Source organism: Metopolophium dirhodum, chromosome 1 (assembly GCF_019925205.1).
Source record: "Metopolophium dirhodum isolate CAU chromosome 1, ASM1992520v1, whole genome shotgun sequence".
NCBI lineage: Eukaryota > Metazoa > Arthropoda > Insecta > Hemiptera > Aphididae > Metopolophium > Metopolophium dirhodum.
Window position 1 is genome coordinate 146,682,193 of NC_083560.1, and position 20,243 is coordinate 146,702,435.

At 29.1% G+C, this 20,243-nt stretch overlaps 2 protein-coding genes and 1 pseudogene across 2 annotated transcripts; 2 read left to right on the plus strand and 1 right to left on the minus strand.

Annotated features, from left to right (window-relative positions):
* The first annotated feature begins 4,104 nt into the window (after positions 1-4,104).
* Positions 4,105-5,835, plus strand: LOC132933233 (zinc finger MYM-type protein 1-like). Its single transcript, XM_060999545.1, has 2 exons — positions 4,105-4,984; positions 5,111-5,835. Exons 1-2 carry the CDS (start codon positions 4,105-4,107, stop codon positions 5,833-5,835), a joined length of 1,605 nt encoding a protein of 534 aa, XP_060855528.1.
* A 4,793-nt stretch (positions 5,836-10,628) lies between these two features.
* On the minus strand, positions 10,629-16,540 carry LOC132933234 (transcription factor Adf-1-like; annotated as a pseudogene).
* Positions 16,541-17,157: 617 nt separating this feature from the next.
* Positions 17,158-19,101, plus strand: LOC132933235 (uncharacterized). Its single transcript, XM_060999547.1, has one exon. It carries the CDS (start codon positions 17,158-17,160, stop codon positions 19,099-19,101), a length of 1,944 nt encoding a protein of 647 aa, XP_060855530.1.
* Positions 19,102-20,243: the final 1,142 nt, after the last annotated feature.

Genomic DNA, 20,243 nt, shown 5'->3' on the forward strand with positions numbered 1-20,243 from the left:
ATACCCTATTGAAACAAGCAAACGAAAATTTGGTATGTCGTACGTGTGTAAGACGGTGACAACACATCCGGGTGAGACGTCCCCTCGAGGGAAGGGGCCTCGCTACTGCCTTCAATTTTAGCTGAAAAGACCTAAAGTATTAACAAAATTAAAGTTAGTTAACATTGTCCGATTTTGATTCTGAAAAAAAAATTGAATTCACCAGAAAATTGTCTATAGATCTTACGAAGCACTTAAAAATAAATTAAAACTAAATTTTATATTATTGTGAATTGTAATTGAAAACTTAAAAATATCAACTTTTTCGAATCATCGTTAAAATTAAAATTACTAATAAAAACGGAAAATGTTTCGTACTATCTACAGACATTTTTCTGCTGAATTTAAATATTTTTCAGAATCAAAATCAGCCAATGTTAACTAACTTTAATTTTGTTGAAACAAATGTATGTTTTTGTAAAATTCGTGTAGTGAAATTGATATGATTATCGAGTGATTGACATTCCATGCGCGTACGAGTGAGGATACCCGCATGTAATTTCACTAAGTAACACTAATAATCATAAATCATTTACAACTAACACATAGATCCCGGTCGGCAATGACTAGATTAGAAATTGCCTAAATGTTGCCCCTTAAATAATGATAGTAGCGAGGCCCCTTAAGTTAATAACAAAATATATAATATGTAAAAATCTTCTGCTTATCGGCTATTATACTTTATAGTTTATACTTTATAATTATTTCCTATACGAAAATATTATTACTTGGTAATTATTAGTAGGTACTACTACCAATTTACCAAAATAATTTTTATCAATAATTATCATTATCGTTTATCGTCGACGGCGGTATGAGATATCCAAATACACATTATTATAGTTTAGATTTGTAGAGAAAAGTTCATTGTTGTGGTGCAACTAACATGACTGATCAGAATTTCGATTATTGAAAAAATCATGTTTTTAAAATGCAATTAATAAATTTTTGATTATTACATATTATTTCAGCACTAAAAAGTAAAAAGAATTTTTTTTTCGTATTTGAAGATTATTTCAAATACTTTACTATTTATAGTATTTGGATGGTATTTTAAATACTTTATAATAAGAGTATTTGAGTAATTACTTAAATACTTTTAAAAAGTATTTTTTCAACACTGCTTATAGTTCGTTCGTTTTTTCACCACGAACCGCGGTAATTTTACACCATGTCGACATGTCCAAGCGGGAATGTTCGCCACTGAGTAGGTACCTACATAGATTTGACCGTAGTACACATCACGGGGAGATTACACAGTCGTCGTCCACCTATTGTCACCTCACACAGTAATATTTACCATATACACATCAATCATTTTTTTTTCATCCTATATGTAAACTCGATTCACCAAACCTTACTATAGAACTGAAATAATTTGTGTTATTTACTTGGAATAATTATTTCAGTTTTATAGTAAACTAGTAAGGTTTGATGAATCGAGTTTCAAAGGATAAAAAAAAAAAAAAAAAATAATGTGTATGCGGTAAATATTTGTGTGCGAGGCGGAAATAGGTGGACAACGACTGTGTAATCTCCCCGTGGTGTGTATACGGTAAAATCGATGTACTCAGAGGCGAACGTCCCCCTTGGACATGGTGTAATTACGGCGGAGAAAAAAACTAACGAACTGTGAATATACAAATGTAATGTACTTACATACTACTATTGATAATATGTAAAATCATGTTAAGTAAGTACGAATGTACGATATTATTTTAACGGTACCTATCTATTACTTATTAATTTAAAGTGACGACGCTTAATATAACCACGCTAAAAATGATTAGCCTAAATATATTGAAATTATCATTGTGTATACTGTATGTCTGGGTAGGTCAGGGCTGTCCCAAAGGTGGGTTCTAGGGGGTGTCCCACCCCCCTAAGCGTACAATATGTATATGTCAGTTGGCACATTGATACATTAAGTATTTGAGTTGTGCAGTTGACACTAGGAAAATTATAATTTTTTATTTACAGTTTTAAATAATTATGTATATTATTATACAAAGTCCAAATATATTAATATATGTCAGACATTACATTTAAAAAAAATGTTAGAAAATAGAAATTATGACTTATGACTTATGAGACATGAATACAATATTGTGGTATATATTGTGATAGTGTGATACCAGATTATTATATAATTATATTATGATATGAGGTGGTTGGGCATTGAGCAAGACGTAGTTTGTCCCAAATAAACTATGTTCCGCAAAACATTTGTTCCATTGGACTTTTGTTCCATAAAATATCTGTTTCCATCTACTTTTGTTCCGATGGACTTACTTTTGTTCCATGAATATATATTCCACAGAACACTTGTTCCACGTTTGGAACAAATATTCGTGGGACAAAGTGTATTAGTATAAATGGTTTATGGAAAAAAAGTCCATAGGAACAAATGTTTTGCGGAACAAAAGTCCTTCGGAACAAATATTTTGTGGAACAAAAGGTAAAATGTGGACCTTAGTTAATGTGGAACAAATATATCGTGGAACATAAGTTTTGTGGAACAAAAGGTAGTGATCCTCCACCAAACTAGTAACTAGACTGTTGTTCCGAGAGATTTTGTTCCACAAAATATTTGTTCCGATGGACTTTTGTTCCACAAAACATTTGTTCCAATGGACATTTGTTCCACAAAACCCTTGTTCCACGTTTGGAACAAGTATTTTGTGGAACAAAAGTCCATTGGAACAAGTGTTTTGCGGAACAATATGAAATGTCCCTCTTTAACCGTGGTGTATATAATATACGTCATATCAAGTTCTAAAACGAAAAGGTTAGCCAGTTATCATGATATTTTCTGATTGGCTATTGTCCGTGACCCGTGTGTCATATATGCTAGATCAAAAGAGCGGTTTTCATACAATACGTCTTGTTATCAATAATCTATATTCTATCTCATATGATTACCCGAGCGTTATGCTTGAGCTGTCTCGTTTGTTGTTTCTGTATTATTGTTACAGACTTACAGTGTAAATTGTGAATTTTGGACTCGTGCTTAAAATTTCAAAAGCTTAAAGATTATTATCTATTTTTTAATTTTTGAAAAACGCTATTGTTCTGTTTAGAACAGTATGGGTAAAATAACAAAAACAAAAAAAACATTACACCAATATTTCACTAAAAAATCGACATCTCCTGGCAAAGATGAAACAAATGATACAATCGTCAGCAATGGTAAGTTGCTAAAATACTTTATACTGTTCTGTGTTATAACTAATTATACTAAAATGTATTATGTACTAATATTAAATTGTTTATGTTTAATTTGTTTATTTTGTTAGATGTACAATCAGAAACATTCATTGAACAATCCTGTCCTGATGATCTATTACATGCAAGTTCCTCAACTTCAGTTACAATAACAGCTATAGAATCTACTGGTACAATTGCAGAAACTTGTTATATTATAACTTGTTTGTCGTTTGTGTCATTGTTGTTGGTCGTTGGATATACTTACCTATCCAGGTTTTTTTTTTTGTGGACATAACTTGCTAGTTAGACATTTATGTGCAAATAGTTATTGAGGTATGAATAATAATGTAACGGGTAAGTACCCACTACTCAGTGTTAAGTAAATTATTAATAAAGTACAAATACCAGTGGACAGTGGCGTTTTTCTATAAATATGTGTAAACTGTATTACTTAATCAATTGTGTAACTTCATGCATTACCTAACTGCTTTACTAAACTAGTAGTTAATGCTTTATATATAATGTAGTTAAATATATAAACATTCAATGCATGTATATATTATGTAGTATTTTAGTTATTTATTTGTATTAAGATTATAAAAAATTGATCAGTTTTGTTGAATAACACATTTGGCGCCTATTTCTTTAACTTAAAATGATTTGTTATTTATTTATTTATTAATTTTGCTAATATTAAATTAAAATAAGTTTTTAAATTTATTTTTTAGAGCAAAGTGATACCTCTGTGGTATTGGATACAAATTTATATGATCGTGATCCTGCCAAAGGTGTTAATATTGCATATAAATTATTAAGTTTGAATACGGGACCATACCAGCCAAACTAGCAGAAAATAGAATGTACTTATCAAATCTTCTTGACAGTCTACTATTTTGTGGAAGACAAGGGATTGGTATTAGAGGTCATCGTGAGGATGAATCATCATTAAATAAGGGCAATTATTTAGAATTATTAAACTTGAGAGCTAAAGATAATACCATTATAAATCGTTTCTTTATTGAAAAAGAGAAAACTTTTCGTTATGTTAGTGTTCCTTACACCAATATGTTTCTCAATTATATGGGAAAAAATATCAAGGACTCTATTATTAATGATATTCAACAAGCCATTATTTTTAGCATAATTGTAGATGAAACGCAAGATCTTGCTAGACACGAACAAGTGTCAGTATGTGTAAGATATGTTTCGAAAACATTGGAACCTCATGAAGTATTTTTAGGATTTTATCGAACAGCATCAACAGATGGAGAGTCATTAACTACTTTAATAAAAGAAGTAATCTTATCAAATGGTTTGAGTATTAACAACATAAGAGGCCAATGTTATGATGGCGCTGCATCAATGCGTGGCTCTTACAGTGGGGTCCAGGCAAGAATTCGTGATGAAAATAAACTAGCTGTATACGTTCATTGTTACGCTCATATTCTTAACCTATGTCTTGTAGATCTTTCTAAAGTAATACCTCATGTGAGAAACACATTTGGTACTCTTCAATCATTGTATTCATTTATAGGTGCTTCATCAAAACGATACAGTATTTTTGTTCAAATAATGTTAGAAACATCTTCTAATGGAAAAAATAAATTAAAATCCTTAAGTGACACACGGTGGAATTGCCGCATAGAATCAATAAAAGCAGTTATTAAAACATTGCCAGTTATACTAAAAACATTAGAAACAATTTCAGAAAATGACTCTTTACATGGATCAGATGCTAGTAGTTTATTGAATAATATTCAGACATTTCAGTTTGTATTTTGTTTGTACACTTTAAATAAAATAATGGAACAAACTAATATACTTTCAAAGTATTTACAATCTCCATCGATAAATTATGCCACAGTCAATATTATGTCACAGAAAATTATTGATGAATTAAATGAGTATCGCTCTGAAAATGCATTTAATGAAATTTGGAAGGTCACGCAAGAGATAGTCAATAGTTATGATTTCCTATCACCTAAGATGCCTCGCAAAAGAAGTTTACCAGTTAAAAAAATTGGTGGTGGTTCAATTCATCCAGAGTTTACAGATGTCAAGGATTTTTATAGAATAGAAATGTATTATTTAATTCTTGACACAATCACACAAGCAATAAAAGACAAGTTTAATGAAAATGATTTAAAGATTTTAAACTCAATAAACAACATTTTAGTTAATGAGAATCCTGATTTATCTGATATTCAGGAAGTTAGTGCAGTATATAGATTTGATGTAAATGAATTGAAGTCTGAAATAATTATTTTCAATAGAATGTTTATCAGTTTGAAAAAAGAAGTTAACTTTGAAAATAAATTAGCATATATAAAAAAAGTTGAAGTTGGGAGTGATTTCCCTATATTAGTAGATGTATTTAAATTATTTTTGACTATACCAATGAACAGTGCATCGTGCGAAAGAAGCTTTTCGTGCTTAAGAAGATTAAAAAATTACTTAAGAACAACCATGGGCCAAACAAGATTAAGTGACTTAGGTTTATTGTATATACATAAAGATAAAGAAGTAAATAAAGATGCAGTTATCGACAAATTTTGTGCTGACAACAAACGTCGAATTAATTTAAAATAAATATTTGAGTACTGATACATTTAATATATGTTTGTATCTAATGTTTTCTAATGTATATAATTTGTTTTTAATTAATGTAACAGTTAAAAAAAATAATATAGTTCAATCAAAATTTTAAATATACATATGCATTTTTATTGTACAAAATAACGATTAAACCTATAAAAAATTATTTTTTCACTTTCTAAAAATAAACTTTGCTACCCTAGAATTTGGACTCTAGTGACGCCCATGATTATATTGGTCTATAATGCTATAGGAGATTTTAAATATTATATCATTTGTGAAATATTATGATTAACAAACATTATTGTAATTAATGAGAATCTAATCATAAACAATTTACTAATCATATATTATTGTATTAAATTTAAAAAAAAAATGTATTAAAGAAATTTTTATATTAAAATTATTATACTATGAAAAATGAACATTACTATATTATATAAATGAAACAGTTATATTATATAAGATGAAAAATATATATTGTTATGTAATTGAAAATTGTGATGTTATGAAAACAAGAATACTGTTATGTTATGAAAAACAAAATATTGTTATGTAATGAAAATGTAATATGTAAAAAAAAAAAAAGAAATTTATGTAAAATGAAAAACCATTATGTCATGAAAAGAAATTATGTAAATTATCGTTATGACAATAATTAATAATTTATATATAATATTATTGTAAACTTATGAACTATGTAATTATGTATGTTGTCCATTGTTTTATGTAAACTTTCTTTCATGTACACATTTAAAGATTTTTGTAGTTCTACAAATTGTAGCCCTACAAAAACCTTTGAAAGGGCGATGAGGTGTAACGAGCTGTGACTACGTATATAATAATAATAATGATATATTCAATAATAGACATAAATGCTGCAGGGAGCACGTAACCCCGGGCGGCATACATCGATAAAACTAATAGTAGTAATATCAGTAATCCCGGAAAGCCTAATAGTAATAACATCAACGGTACCGCACAACACGTGATAAGCATATGCACGCATTATCCATATTCTAGGAAAGACGAATATTATAATAAGCGTAAAAGATCATGACTTTGTACAAAATATATACTCCTAAAATAACATAATTATACGAATGACGTCTAAAGGTGACCTCAGGAGTACGCAGAGATATACCGTTTTTATACTAAAAATGCCATAGGAGGGAGCTATTAGGAATAACCGACGAGGTACGTCGATGGACAAGTGTCCATCAGACGAGCACCAGCAGAGAAACCACCTAGTCAATTATTAAGTCACATCTCGTTTACCAAGTTATTAGTTAATTATTTTGGACTTAGAATATTTACGTTTAAATTACAAATAAATCTACATAACTCATAAAGTCAACTTGTTAATTTATTTCAAAACACTTCCATTATTTGAGCTGAAGTAGTTGGTTCGTTACAGTAATATGTTTCTTTGGTGTAGTGTACAAATTCTACTGGAACGTCGTATGTGGAGTGTACGCTCGTACGGACACGAATGCGCTATCTCATACTCGACTGTGTCAATATATTTTTATGGTATTATTATAGTATTAATACAGATTATTATCGTAATATGGTTATTGGTTATATATAGTAATACATATAAAAACAAAATTATTTTATTATGACTTATGAACGTTACGGCGGTCGACGACGCCGGACGCACTAACGGCAAGCAACGAGGCGGTAAAACCATTGTAGTACGGCATAATAATTTAAAAATAGATCAACTTGTTGACTGATGTTATTGAAAAATCGTAGAATAATATAGCAAGTAATATTATATAAATTTGTATGTGTATTGTGTCAAACCGGCTCAAACCCCATAAATAACTGTTTGTACATAAAATGTTGCGCCTCGGATGCCGTGATCACTATATTAAAATAAAATAATAATTGACAATTTTCAATGGAAAAATAATTAAATTTTCATGGTAAATACAATTACGACCCTCTCTCAATAACTTACACGAACAAAATTTTAGTCACAATTACAAAATCGAATATTTAATACTTTTTTTATGTGAACGGGGGGGGGGGGAATTGCCCCTATTGCCCCCCCCTTGTATCCACCCTTGACTTTAGTCGAAGCTAGTTAATTCGCCAGCGATTAGGGAATAAATTCGCTCAGTGTAATCGACGCTTAACGAGCAAAGTATACCAAAATGTAGGATTGTCTCAGAGTTCAGGTGCGCGTAACGGTAATCGCTGTATTAATAATATATACAGTACCTATATTTATATATAGTAATATAAATATAATATAATATATTAATAGTAGCCAGTAGGTATATAAACAGTATATTATTGTAAATAATAGATACCTAGGTACATATTATTATATATACTATGTGTATGTTGACTATTGTACATATATTATTATGTTTATAAAATATAAGTAATGATGTACCTAGGTAACAATTGTTACAATAGTTATTGTAGGTTGGTTCGGTTTGGTTAGTATTTGTATCATCTTTATTATATTATTATATATTTTACTAGCTGATCCCGTGCACTTAATTACCCGTTAAATGTATCAACTCTATATATGACTCAAACTTCGTTCAATTCGTTATTCAGTGTAGTATGGTGTTCAAAATTTATCTTATCTTTTCCGTTGCCCGGAATAAAAATTCTCAATCGCAGCAGTAGGTAGGTACATTATCAGGTAGGCTATCTACCAGCGGTAGATCGGGGACCCCGTGCTGTTTGTACATTAGTGTAGATAGAAAACAAAATCCGTGATTGATTAATTGTTTTTTTTTTTTCACAGCAACCAATAATATTTATTATTATAATAACTTTAAAACCCATGGCAACCATTTATAAACAAAAATGTCCACCTTAAATAGGTATCTAAATCCCCGTTTGAGCACATACCCTGGTATGACCTAGGGGTGTGATTTGTAGCCTATGTCAGCTTATTCTGATGTATAAGCTATATTATTGTAAAGTTTCATTAAAATCCATTCATTAGTTTTTACGTGAAAGAGTAACAAAGTAACAGATTTTCGCATTTATAATAGGATAGGATTTAATTTAATTTATGGATAAGTACATTATAATATAATATATTACGCACCAGTACGCTCAACGCTGTACGCCACTGCAGAGTGCAGATACATATTAGTACATGGCTAAAGAAATCAATGGTAAAATATAAAATATCTATTATCTATGATCTATGAACATGGTTATTTCGATTATGTTATCTCCGATCATCGGTACCTCCTTGACGCACGAGACAAAATTATTATTGTCGCGCGTTGTGAACTGTTCGTCCGTGCCGCGTCGAGTCGCGTCGGTCGTCTGCATCTTGTTGTATTGTATTAACTGTTTAGCGACTAGCGTGTAGCGAGTATAATTTATTTTTGGTTTTTACCACGGACCGCTGTCGATATTATTTTTCATTATACCTAATACCCCTAATACTGTCATTTTACTCATTTGATATTTCACTATTTCAGTATATTTACTCTAGCTTGTTTTCAACACTCATTAGTCTCAGTCATCAGTTGTTTCATAAATGTAAGTACCTACCTATATTTTATATATAGTATCATATTATACCAGTTATATTATATACCGGTTAGAATTATAACCATCGTTCCAGCTACATATAGTAATAAGGTTAAATAATGACAAATATAACAAACAAACATCGTGTACAAACTTAGAAACGGTATAATAAACATTATAATACATTTTTGTTTTTAGTTGTTACTGAACAATTTACGAATTGCTAGATAGCACGTTATTCCCGCCCACCCTTCAATTATTTAGAAATTAAAAGAAATAATTATTTTATTGTTGATTTGGTTAATATTATTGCTTTAAAGGTTTTGAGACTTATTGGCACTTTCAAGGTGCGATTCCTATGCACGCGTCTAGAGCCGCGTGGCCAACGCGGCGTGATTTGAATTTTGGCCGCGCGATCCAATATTGATTCCTATGTTCGCGTCAGGAGTCGCGCGGCTAACACTATATAGGACTAGAATTAGACACGTAGCCACGTGGGTGCCACGCAGTTGTATCAAGTCCTTTGTTTGGAACGGTTATACAGTGTATTTATATATTATTGAGTGTTTTCAAATAATACCAGTTTAGTTATTACCTTTAGTTTTACTATGTCCTTAACAAAAATTAATCGTAAAACTACTTCTTTTACAAGAAGTAGAAGAAGAACAAGCCATCATAAAACACGTACTATCAAATAAAAAAAATGAAGTGCATGAAATATACTTAACCAGGGAAGCTGAAGGATTTTTCAGTGTCCTGATAGAAAAACATTTATGGCGAGACGAAACTAAATTCCGGGAATTTTTTAGGTTAAGCTGGGATCAATTTAATTACATATTGAATCTAGTCGAGGAAGACATAACAACTAACCCAAGTATCAAAGTTAAAAAACCAATAACTGCTGCTGAAAAACTAGCAGTCACGCTGAGGTAATGTTACATAATATGTTATAATATAACTTATCATTTATAGTAGGTACCTATGTAATATTAATTTTTAAATATTGTGTATAAAAACATTTTTATTAATAATAAATGAAATTCAACTTCTCGTTCAATAAAAAATTAACAATGCCGTATAAAAAAAATAACAATTAATAATTAATAGCACTTTTTCGAACCCCCGAATATCATTGTTGTGAATATATGAAAAAAAAAACAAAAAATTTATCCTTTAGTAGAAACAATAAAAATAATTGAAACTGTGTAACAAACCATAAAATAAAAATAAATACTTAAAATAATGAATAAAAAGATTTTTTCATATTTAATTTACTCATATTGGCTATCGTCATATTGAAGTGTTCATAATTTTGTTCACCAAACGGTTGAGTCCAATTTTCAGATTGACGACCACCAGTCTCTGGAAAAATATATTGACTTGGACGATTATACGTTGAGAATCCTGAGTGTGACGATGACTGTATGCTAGGATTTGGAGATGAAAATAAGCTGCTTGCTGACTGAATACTTTTGTTTGATGTCGATGTACTACTGTTATTTTCTATTTCCAAATCCGTTATTATGTTGAACACCTCTTTTTTGGCCTTTATTTTTAAATGTTGAGGAAACGATTTTACGGTTGAAGCAATTGTTTTAAAAAATAAAGCAATGGGGTCCTCATCTTCCTCAACTTTATTTAAAGCGTTTAAAATTTGTTGCCTTTCGTCATTATTTCTATTGAACAATGACACTAATTCTTCATTTTGTTTAATTTTTTTAGTAGGCCTCTTTTCTTTTAGTAATTTTCTTTTTTCTGTTGTGAAAGTATTTTCAAGTTCAGTTTCCTCTGTAATGGTTTCTGTTGCAGATATGTGTGAAAAATCATGTACATAATTTACATCATTTGAATTATTATCGTCAACATTTACTAAAGTATCCTCTTCTTCACTATCATTCATTTCATTCGTATGATTAAAATTAGTCAGTCCCCTTCAACATAAAATAAACATAGTTAGTTATGTGTTAATTACTATTATATATTATTTATTAATAATATACATATTATTAGGCTTGGAATTAGTTGCGCTTTTAAAGTAATACATTTTGAAAATTTGACAATAAATAATAAATTATAAAATATTAAGTACAAATCATAAAATATAAAAATATTTCTAAGTATTTGTATTTATGAAAATTGTGAAAAAAAATAAGTGCATATTTGCACTATTATAAGCAAATAATATATAGGTGCATTAAGCTCCGAGCCCTAATTATGATAAATTAAATAAATATATTATTAGTAATAAATAATAATGTATTACTCACGTTCGTTCGTATGAACATACGTCCAAAAACGATAATGTATCTGCCAAGGCCCATTTTGTTTGTTTATTTTTGGTCGATGATCATGTCCCTAGTTTCCTATTCTTTTTATTTCTATTATACGTATCTTTCATATTCTTCCATCTCTTTTTACTATCATCAACTGAAATTATAATAATTTAAATATTCATTAAAATATACTAATATACAAATTCAAACAAATAACGTACTAAATATTGGCGAAAGAAAATTCTCGAAAATTAATATGTGGGGGCTGAAGTAACGTACGTCAGCTTAACCAACTCAAAATAAATATTTTATTTTAAACAGTGGATAATTATTTATTTTAAATAGTATTTTTAATACGAGGTTATGTGGCAGAAATACCACGAACCCGGTCAATTAAATTAAAAAAAATTCTATTAACATGATACGCCTTTTTTTTTATAGATATATGGCAACGGGAGAATCGCTCAGGTCATTGTCTTTTTCATTCAGAATTTCTCAAAGTTATATTACACGTATAATACAATTAGTCTTAAAGAGTTTAAGTTCTCATCTAACGCCAGTCTTATTAAAGCCTCCATTAAAAGAAGATTTAGTACGTATTGCTCATGACTTTTGGCATAAATGGAATTTTCCAAACTGTGTTGGTGCCATAGACGGCAAACACATCCGCATATTTTCTCCAAAAAAAAGCGGTAGCTTATTTTTTAATTACAAGGATTTTTTTCCATTGTTCTTCTTGCGATTGTGGACGCTAATTGTAAATTTATATTTGTGGACATTGGGTCCTATGGCAAAGAAGGGGACAGTGGAATTTTTAATAAATCTAGTATCTCTCAAATTATTTCAACGGGTGAATATTTTCCTTCCCCGGAAAAACTGCCGGATTCAAATGTATCTTTACCGTTTGTACATATTGGCGATGAGGCGTTTCGCCTAGACCGACATATGATGCGTCCTTATTCTAGGATTGAGGCAAGAAAAGATTATCAATAGACCATATTCAACTACAGACTTTCCCGGGCAAGAAGAACTACGGAGAATAGTTTCGGGCTCCTAAGTCAAATTTTCAGAGTATTCTATACGCCAATATCTCTAAAGACAGAAACGGTTGATAACTTAGTGTTGACTGGATGTTGCCTTCATAATTTACTTCGTGATCGTTACTTGGAGAATACCAATTACTATTATTATAACTTCGATGATAAAACACCTCAACCATCTGAAAATATGATGTCACTGGCAAGAACAGAAGGATATGCTAACTTTGAGGGTTTTTTCGTGAGGGACGAATTTAATAAATTTTTGAACAGTCCACAAGGAGCTGTTCCGTGGCAAAATCACCAATCGATTAATAGATTAGAATAATTAGATATTCCAGTTTCATAATAGCTTGTTATATTATAGTTTATAAATATTAATTACATATTATTATTAGTACTTATATTATTAATAAACGTATTAGTTATTATTATTAGTATAGTATTATAGTTACGTCATATTATTTAAGTTACACTTAGTCACGTAGTTGGTATATAAATATAATGTTAAGATACCTAAATGACTATTATTCAACTTAGTTCTTGTATTGTATTGTATTGTAATAATAATTATAAATTAATAAATACTTGTGCTAACATTTATTTTAATTGAAGGTTGTAAATTGTTTTTTTTCAGGGCTCGAAATCGAAATAAACATTTTCGATTTTAATTTCAAGTTTGCTTATCGATATTAGTTTTTACTGATTTCAATTTAAAAATAAAATATTGATTTAGTCGTTTTATGATTTTTTTATTGAAGCAGAATATCGATTTAATTATAAAATGATTTCGATTTTAAATATTTTTTTTATTTTTTTTCGATTTTATGTATAATTTAATTTTGTTTTTATCTTTCAGTTTAAAACTTAAATATCTATTATTATTTTGATATTAGTGAAATATTTTCAAGTTATGAATTATTACTATATAGGGTCGAGTAGTGAGTACGACAAAATATGACGGACGCGTAGCAAAACTGAATAAGTACAAAATAAAACTATTTTAGGTTATTTAACTGGATAGCTGGACTGTCTGTACATTATTATTGGTTAATATGTACTTAAAAGCACGACGCACGGACTAAGATATTATCTTATCGTCATAATACAAACTATTTATATATACGAAATAAATCATGTACAATAATGGATAAAATATTTTTCCAAGCATTTTATTTAATAAGCAAAATGTGGGTATATCAATAAAAAGTTGCAATAAAAACAATAATCACTCGTCGAACGCTGATTCCTTATCGTATATTATATATTATGTATATTATATGTATTCTAAAGATTCTATTCTAGAATATTCTAGAATATTCTATTAAGAAAACAAAATATTCGAAATTATTATTTTCTATGATTATAGATATTTGTTATTAGTTATTACTATACACACTATCTATTATAATACCCATAGACATAATATGCATTATAATAATATATTGCCAACATTACCCAATATGGCAATGCATGGTGCCTATGAACAATATAAAATATATCTAAATATTAAATACATATTATATCAGTATTGAGTTCAGACACAAAAATAACTAAATATCAGATGACTTACTAAGTATACATTAAGTTTACATGATAATATTATCAAGATAGAATATTACATTTTAATCTAGATAATTATGCAGATGTCAATAATATAAATTTTCTAGATACAAACTAAATTATATCACTATACACTGACGGGTACGCAATAAATTGTCAATTAATTTTGATATTTCATTAATATATTATTTAGGTATGACTTACCACTTTTCTTAAAGGTATCTGCTATTAACTTCCAAACATTATCTCTAATCTGTTGATCTTTGTAGTAGGGATTTTTCAAGTCATATAAACATGGATGTCTGCTGACACATTCAGCCAACTGAAGTTGAAATGATTGAATATTCATATTTGATGGAATAGAATTCAGTACTTCAATTGCATCTTATAAATGTACAATTTCAAATTTTAAAAATAAAAATAATTAGTTACAAAAAAAAAAACGTGATAATATTCATATCTACCAGAAATAATATTGTTTGATAATGTATTCTCGTTCTGCATGAAGGGTACACATATACCTTTCATATTTTCTTTGTTAGTTAAAATTTTTATCGGTGTTTGTACTGCACTACTATCTATATAACATATAATATAATTAATATTTATAACGTATAATAGGTACTATCTAATATAAAAATATTGACTCCTATTGATTTTTCTAAATAATAATAATTATGTTAGGACTAAGAAAAAAATTGTTATTCATTAATAAGCTATAAGGTACCCATATTTTAAAAATAATTTATAAAAAAACATATCACCTTAATTATTATTAAATATCTAACACTGCACAGAAATATAGGGAATTTAGTTTTCAATTTACCACTTTCATCAAAGTCATCATTTAAATTGTCATTCTTTTTAAATTTCATTTTTCGTTTCCTTTTTCCACGTCCTAAGCTTCTATCAGACTCTGATGCTTGTAAAAATATTTTTTTTCTCTTGTGATAGCTTGTTCATAAGTAACTAGAATACAGTAAATACTCAGTATTAATTAAATTCAATTTGCAGATTAAAAATTCCTAAAAATTTAACAAATTAAAAAAAGTAATAATCCTAAATAAATATATTAAAAGTAAATTATCAAATTATAATAGGTATATACTCTATCCTAAAGCAAAGTACATACTGTAAATAGCCCAGAAAATATTTTCATCTATTCTGTGCTATTAATTTTATATTATAATTTATAAGTCCAGTGAAACCTGTATATAATAGACAGTCACGACCTAAATAATTGTCTGTTATAGACACTAGATGTCCGTTATATACAGGTGTCTGTTAAGTCAGGTTTCTCTGTGCTACACCCGGTAATACATTTTAAAAATGAAATGACAAAAACATTAATTAAGTAATGTTAGCAAATATTCCACTTCTGAAATATTTGACTCGGGTCAGGATCTGATTAATTAAAAAAAGAAGATATAGACGTTTAATACGACGGTATTTATTATATGCGGTTACGGTCGCCGGGGACGCGGGACAAAAAAACGGTGTCACCGGTCGGCGGTCGCTACGAATATTTTACCTACTACTGCCGGGACGTGCCGCCGTCGCGGTCGACCGTGCCGGTTTGGGCGCGAGGCGCAGTGTGACCAATCCAGGGCACACAGTGCCTCGGCCCTTACAATATTTAGACATAGTATAAAATTAAAAAACATTTGTCGCCAACAGTAATAACAAGATCAATTTATTTATTTTACTATCTTTAATTTATTAACAGTAAGCATTATACTACAAAAACAATTTTTATTTTCTAAATTATAATTGTATTCTTTATATTTATAATCAATATAAAGAACTTGATAGCTATAATAACTTGCCAATATAATTTTAAGAGAGATTAGCTGCCATTATATTAAAACCAAGTAGTGGCCCTAGAGTCAACAATATAAACAACACGCATTAATTTTATTTATTGAAATTTTGTTCAAAAATATAACGTTATAAATAACATTTTGAAGCCTTGCTATATATACACAATATTAAACTACATAGTGCACATAGTGAATTATTAATTTTTTTTTTTAAATTTTTGTCAAAAATATTATTATCTAAAATTGAATTTGGTAATTTAGGTACCTATTTATGACAAATATATGGGTAATATGATTCAGGTATAAGTCCCTTTGGCCCCTAAAAAATCACAGCCCTGTGTGTCTATGATTATAATATATTACAATATATTTAAAAAATAGAATTATATTATATAGGTAGGTTGTGGATAGGTACTTAAAATTACTTACGATATTCTTCAATAACTTTTACCGGAAACAGTGTCCATTCTTTTGTTGGCTTTTCTGCCATTTTAATCATTGAATCGGTTATCCTTTTTTTTTGGCCATTGACAAAATACATTTTCACCAACCCGGATCAACCAATTTGATGGAAGTACAGAGTAGGGGAGACTGGCTTAATATGACATATTAGGGTAATATGACACATTGATGTTTTGATCAGAATTATTGATAATTAGGAACCAAAGACGCTTTAAATAAGTGTCTTATAATCACCTACATATGATTGTATACAGTGACCACAAGTTTTGACCTTATCAGAGAATTTATTAACAAAAATGTGTTTTGTGTCTTATCAACTTTTTTTTTAATCATTTTTAAAAATTCATTCAAAAATACAAATTTTTATGTTCCTTCAATTTTTTTTGCTAGAAGTTGAACATAAAAAGGTAAGCTATACGACAATTGTTTTATAAATAAGCTTATTATAATACTTTTCCCATAAAAACTTTGAAAAAAACTTGTATGATATCAGGCAAAATGACATAGCAGTATGTCATTTTACCCATGGTGCATTTTTACATATTATTTATATTTTAATTTTATTATAGGTATTATAGATTATTATGCTTATAGGTATTATCATAATAATTAATTGTTTTTTTAATTTATTCACTGTAGTTGAGAATGGTGTCCCACTATGCAAGAAAATCTGAACGACAAACATGGTCGGAAGAAAGTATGAAGAAAGCTATATCCGCTGTACAAAATAAAGAAATGGGATGGCTTAAAGCTTCCAAACAATTCAATGTACCTCAAGCTACACTTCGTCGTCGTTTTCATAATACAAATAAAATAGCAAAAGGAATAGTGAAACATCTTGGTCGACCAAGTTGTTTGTCATCTATGGTAGAAAAAAAACTGGTTGACCACATCTTAAACTTGGAGTCTAGATTTTTTGGAATGACTGTCAAAGAAGTAAAGAAATTGGCTTATGATTTTGCCGAAGAAGCTCATATTACACATAACTTTAATAAAGAAAAGAGAGAAGCAGGATGGGACTGGTTAGCTGGGTTTCGTAAAAGAAATCCAGAGCTATCATTACGTTCTCCTGAACCAACATCAGCTGCCAGAGCACAAGCTTTTAACAAGCCACAGGTACACACATTTTTTAATCTTTTTTTTGACACTATGCGCAGTGAAAACATATCAGTTGACAAAATTTATAATATGGATGAATCTGCATTGACAACGGTACAAAAGCCATCAAAGATATTTGCTCAAAAGGGCAAAAAACAAGTAGGTGTATTAACAAGTGCTGAACGTGGACAGCATGTTACAGTGGTTTGTTGTATAGGTTCAGCTGGGCAATGTGTACCCCCTGCTCTCATTTTCCCCAGAAAAACATTTAACGCTAATTTGTACGATGGAGCACCTCCTGGTACTTTGAAAATGTATCAGGACACCGGTTATATGACTGGGGAATTATTTATTGAATGGATGAACCATTTTATAAGGAATGTTAAACCTAGTATTGAAGAAAAAGTGTTATTACTTCTAGGTGGCCATTCAAGTCACAAAACAGTAGAAGCGCTTGAACTTGCCAAAAAGTCAGGTGTTGTTTTACTTTGTCTACCTCCTCATTGCACACACCAACTTCAACCTTTGGATGTTGGTATTTTTGGTCCTCTTGATGTATATTTTAACCAAGAAATAGAAATTTGGTTAAAGGCTAATACAGGCAGAACAGTTGGACTCTATCAAATATCTAACATTTTTGGTCGTGCTTATGTAAAAACAGTTACAATGAAGAATATTTTGTCATCATTTCAAGCATGTGGTTTAAATCCTTACAACCCAGATATCTTTCCAGACCATTTATTTGCTCCAAGCTTGACAACAAATAATTTGAATTTTGAAGAACCTACCAATGATACAAATATACTTTCTGAGGAACAAAATGAAGTAATTTTTCCAAGTACTGAAGATACTGAAGATAATATAAATAATGTGACTGTTGCAGACATAGATACAAATTTCCAGACTTCATCATCATTACTTTCACCGATGCCTAGTTGTTTAAACACAGAAACAAACCTAAATACTGAAAATATTTCTCAAATAATACAAAAAATTTCACCTTTGCCTAGTTGTTCCTTTACTGGCCCCAGAAAATCAAATAAAAATAGATCTACAGGAACTCAAGTGCTTACAAAAAGCCCACTCATAAAACAATTAAAAGAAAAACAAAATGAGAAAAAAGCTAAAGAACTAAAAAAGTCTATGAAAATCAAATCTAAAAACACTCATGCAGTTATCAAGAATCCACCTATTAAGAATACAAAAAAGAAACAAGAAGAAAAAGTAATTAGAAAATCAAAAAGACCAGTAAACCGCAAATTATTTTTAGATCTCCCAACTGAAAAGGGTGACGGTGTTCAAAGTGAAAGTGATGATGATGATGATGAAGAAGAAGTTGCTTGTCTTTATTGTAATGATTTATACAAACATTCCAAATCTAATGAGACATGGATACGTTGTAATTTCTATAAAAATTGGGCGCACACAGCCTGTGCAGGTATTGGTTTTGGAGTAAAATATTTTGAATGTGAGTTATGTCAAGAAGACTGAATTTTAAAAATTAACTAAGACTGAAGTTCTAAAGTTAGTCTGAGGAAGTTTAATGTTATTACCAAACAGTATTTTACTTGTTTTTATTATGTTTTTATGGAACTAGTCTGAGGAAGACTAATGTTCTACTGCCATACAATATTTTATTTGTTTTTATTATGTTTTTAATAGAATTAGTCTGAGGAAGACTAATGTTCTATTACCAAATACCTAATATTTTATTTGTTTTTATTATGTTTTTAATAGAATTAGTCTGAGAAAGACTTATGTTGTATTAACCAACAGTATTTTTTTGTTTTTATTATGTTTTTATAGAATTAGTGTGAGGAAGACTAATGTTCTATTACCAAATAGTAAATACCTATTATTTTATTTGTTTTTATAATGTTTTTTAGAATTTTATATATAACTACAGTCTTGTTGTTTATAATAATAAAAAAAAATTTAACTATTACCTACATTCCAACAATTTTATAATTTATTTCTATTGACAAGTATACAATGGTTGCTTATATAAATTGCGTATGTCATTTTATCCGACACTCCGGGTAAAATGACATAGTAGGTACATTTAAAAAAAAGTGAATTAAAATAATTTGTTTGTATTAAATGTACAATTAGACTTCAGAATTATGTGTATAATATAAATACAAATATGCTGCTCATGTTTCATGTGTTAACTAACATTATTTCATTAAATTTTTTTAAATTATAAAATGGTATGTCATATTAAGCCAGTCTCCCCTACTTGTTTTCCTCCTCAAATAAACCTATAGTCCATGACTATAGAAACAAATTAAATAATTTATAGGACTATATAGGTATTTAAATGTATCTCATTAGTCATTCTATTACCTATTAAATTAATAATTAGTATTTATTACACATGTATATTAATTATTGCCTATTGATTGGTCCTGTTATAATGCTCAATTTCATCATGATAAATATATTTGGTAGGTACCAAATTGTAATTATTGGTAATAATTGTTTTTACACCTGCCTTCAAATATACACATACATACAGTTAATAATGTGTTGGATGAAGGGATATGTATATAGAGTTTAAATATAATATAGGTAATAAAAAAATAACTCAAACATGTGTAGATATAAGTAGATTTATAATTAAAACTATTATT

What these genes read in the sequence shown, in the direction of transcription:
- LOC132933233 (XM_060999545.1), top strand. Translation starts at nt 4,105, where the DNA reads ATGTACTTATCAAATCTTCTTGACAGTCTACTATTTTGTGGAAGACAA. An exon ending in TTTACATGGATCAGATGCTA is followed by an intron (nt 4,985 to 5,110) that starts GTAGTTTATTGA and finishes ATTATGCCACAG; the next exon opens with TCAATATTATGTCACAGAAA.
- LOC132933235 (XM_060999547.1), top strand. Translation starts at nt 17,158, where the DNA reads ATGGTGTCCCACTATGCAAGAAAATCTGAACGACAAACATGGTCGGAA.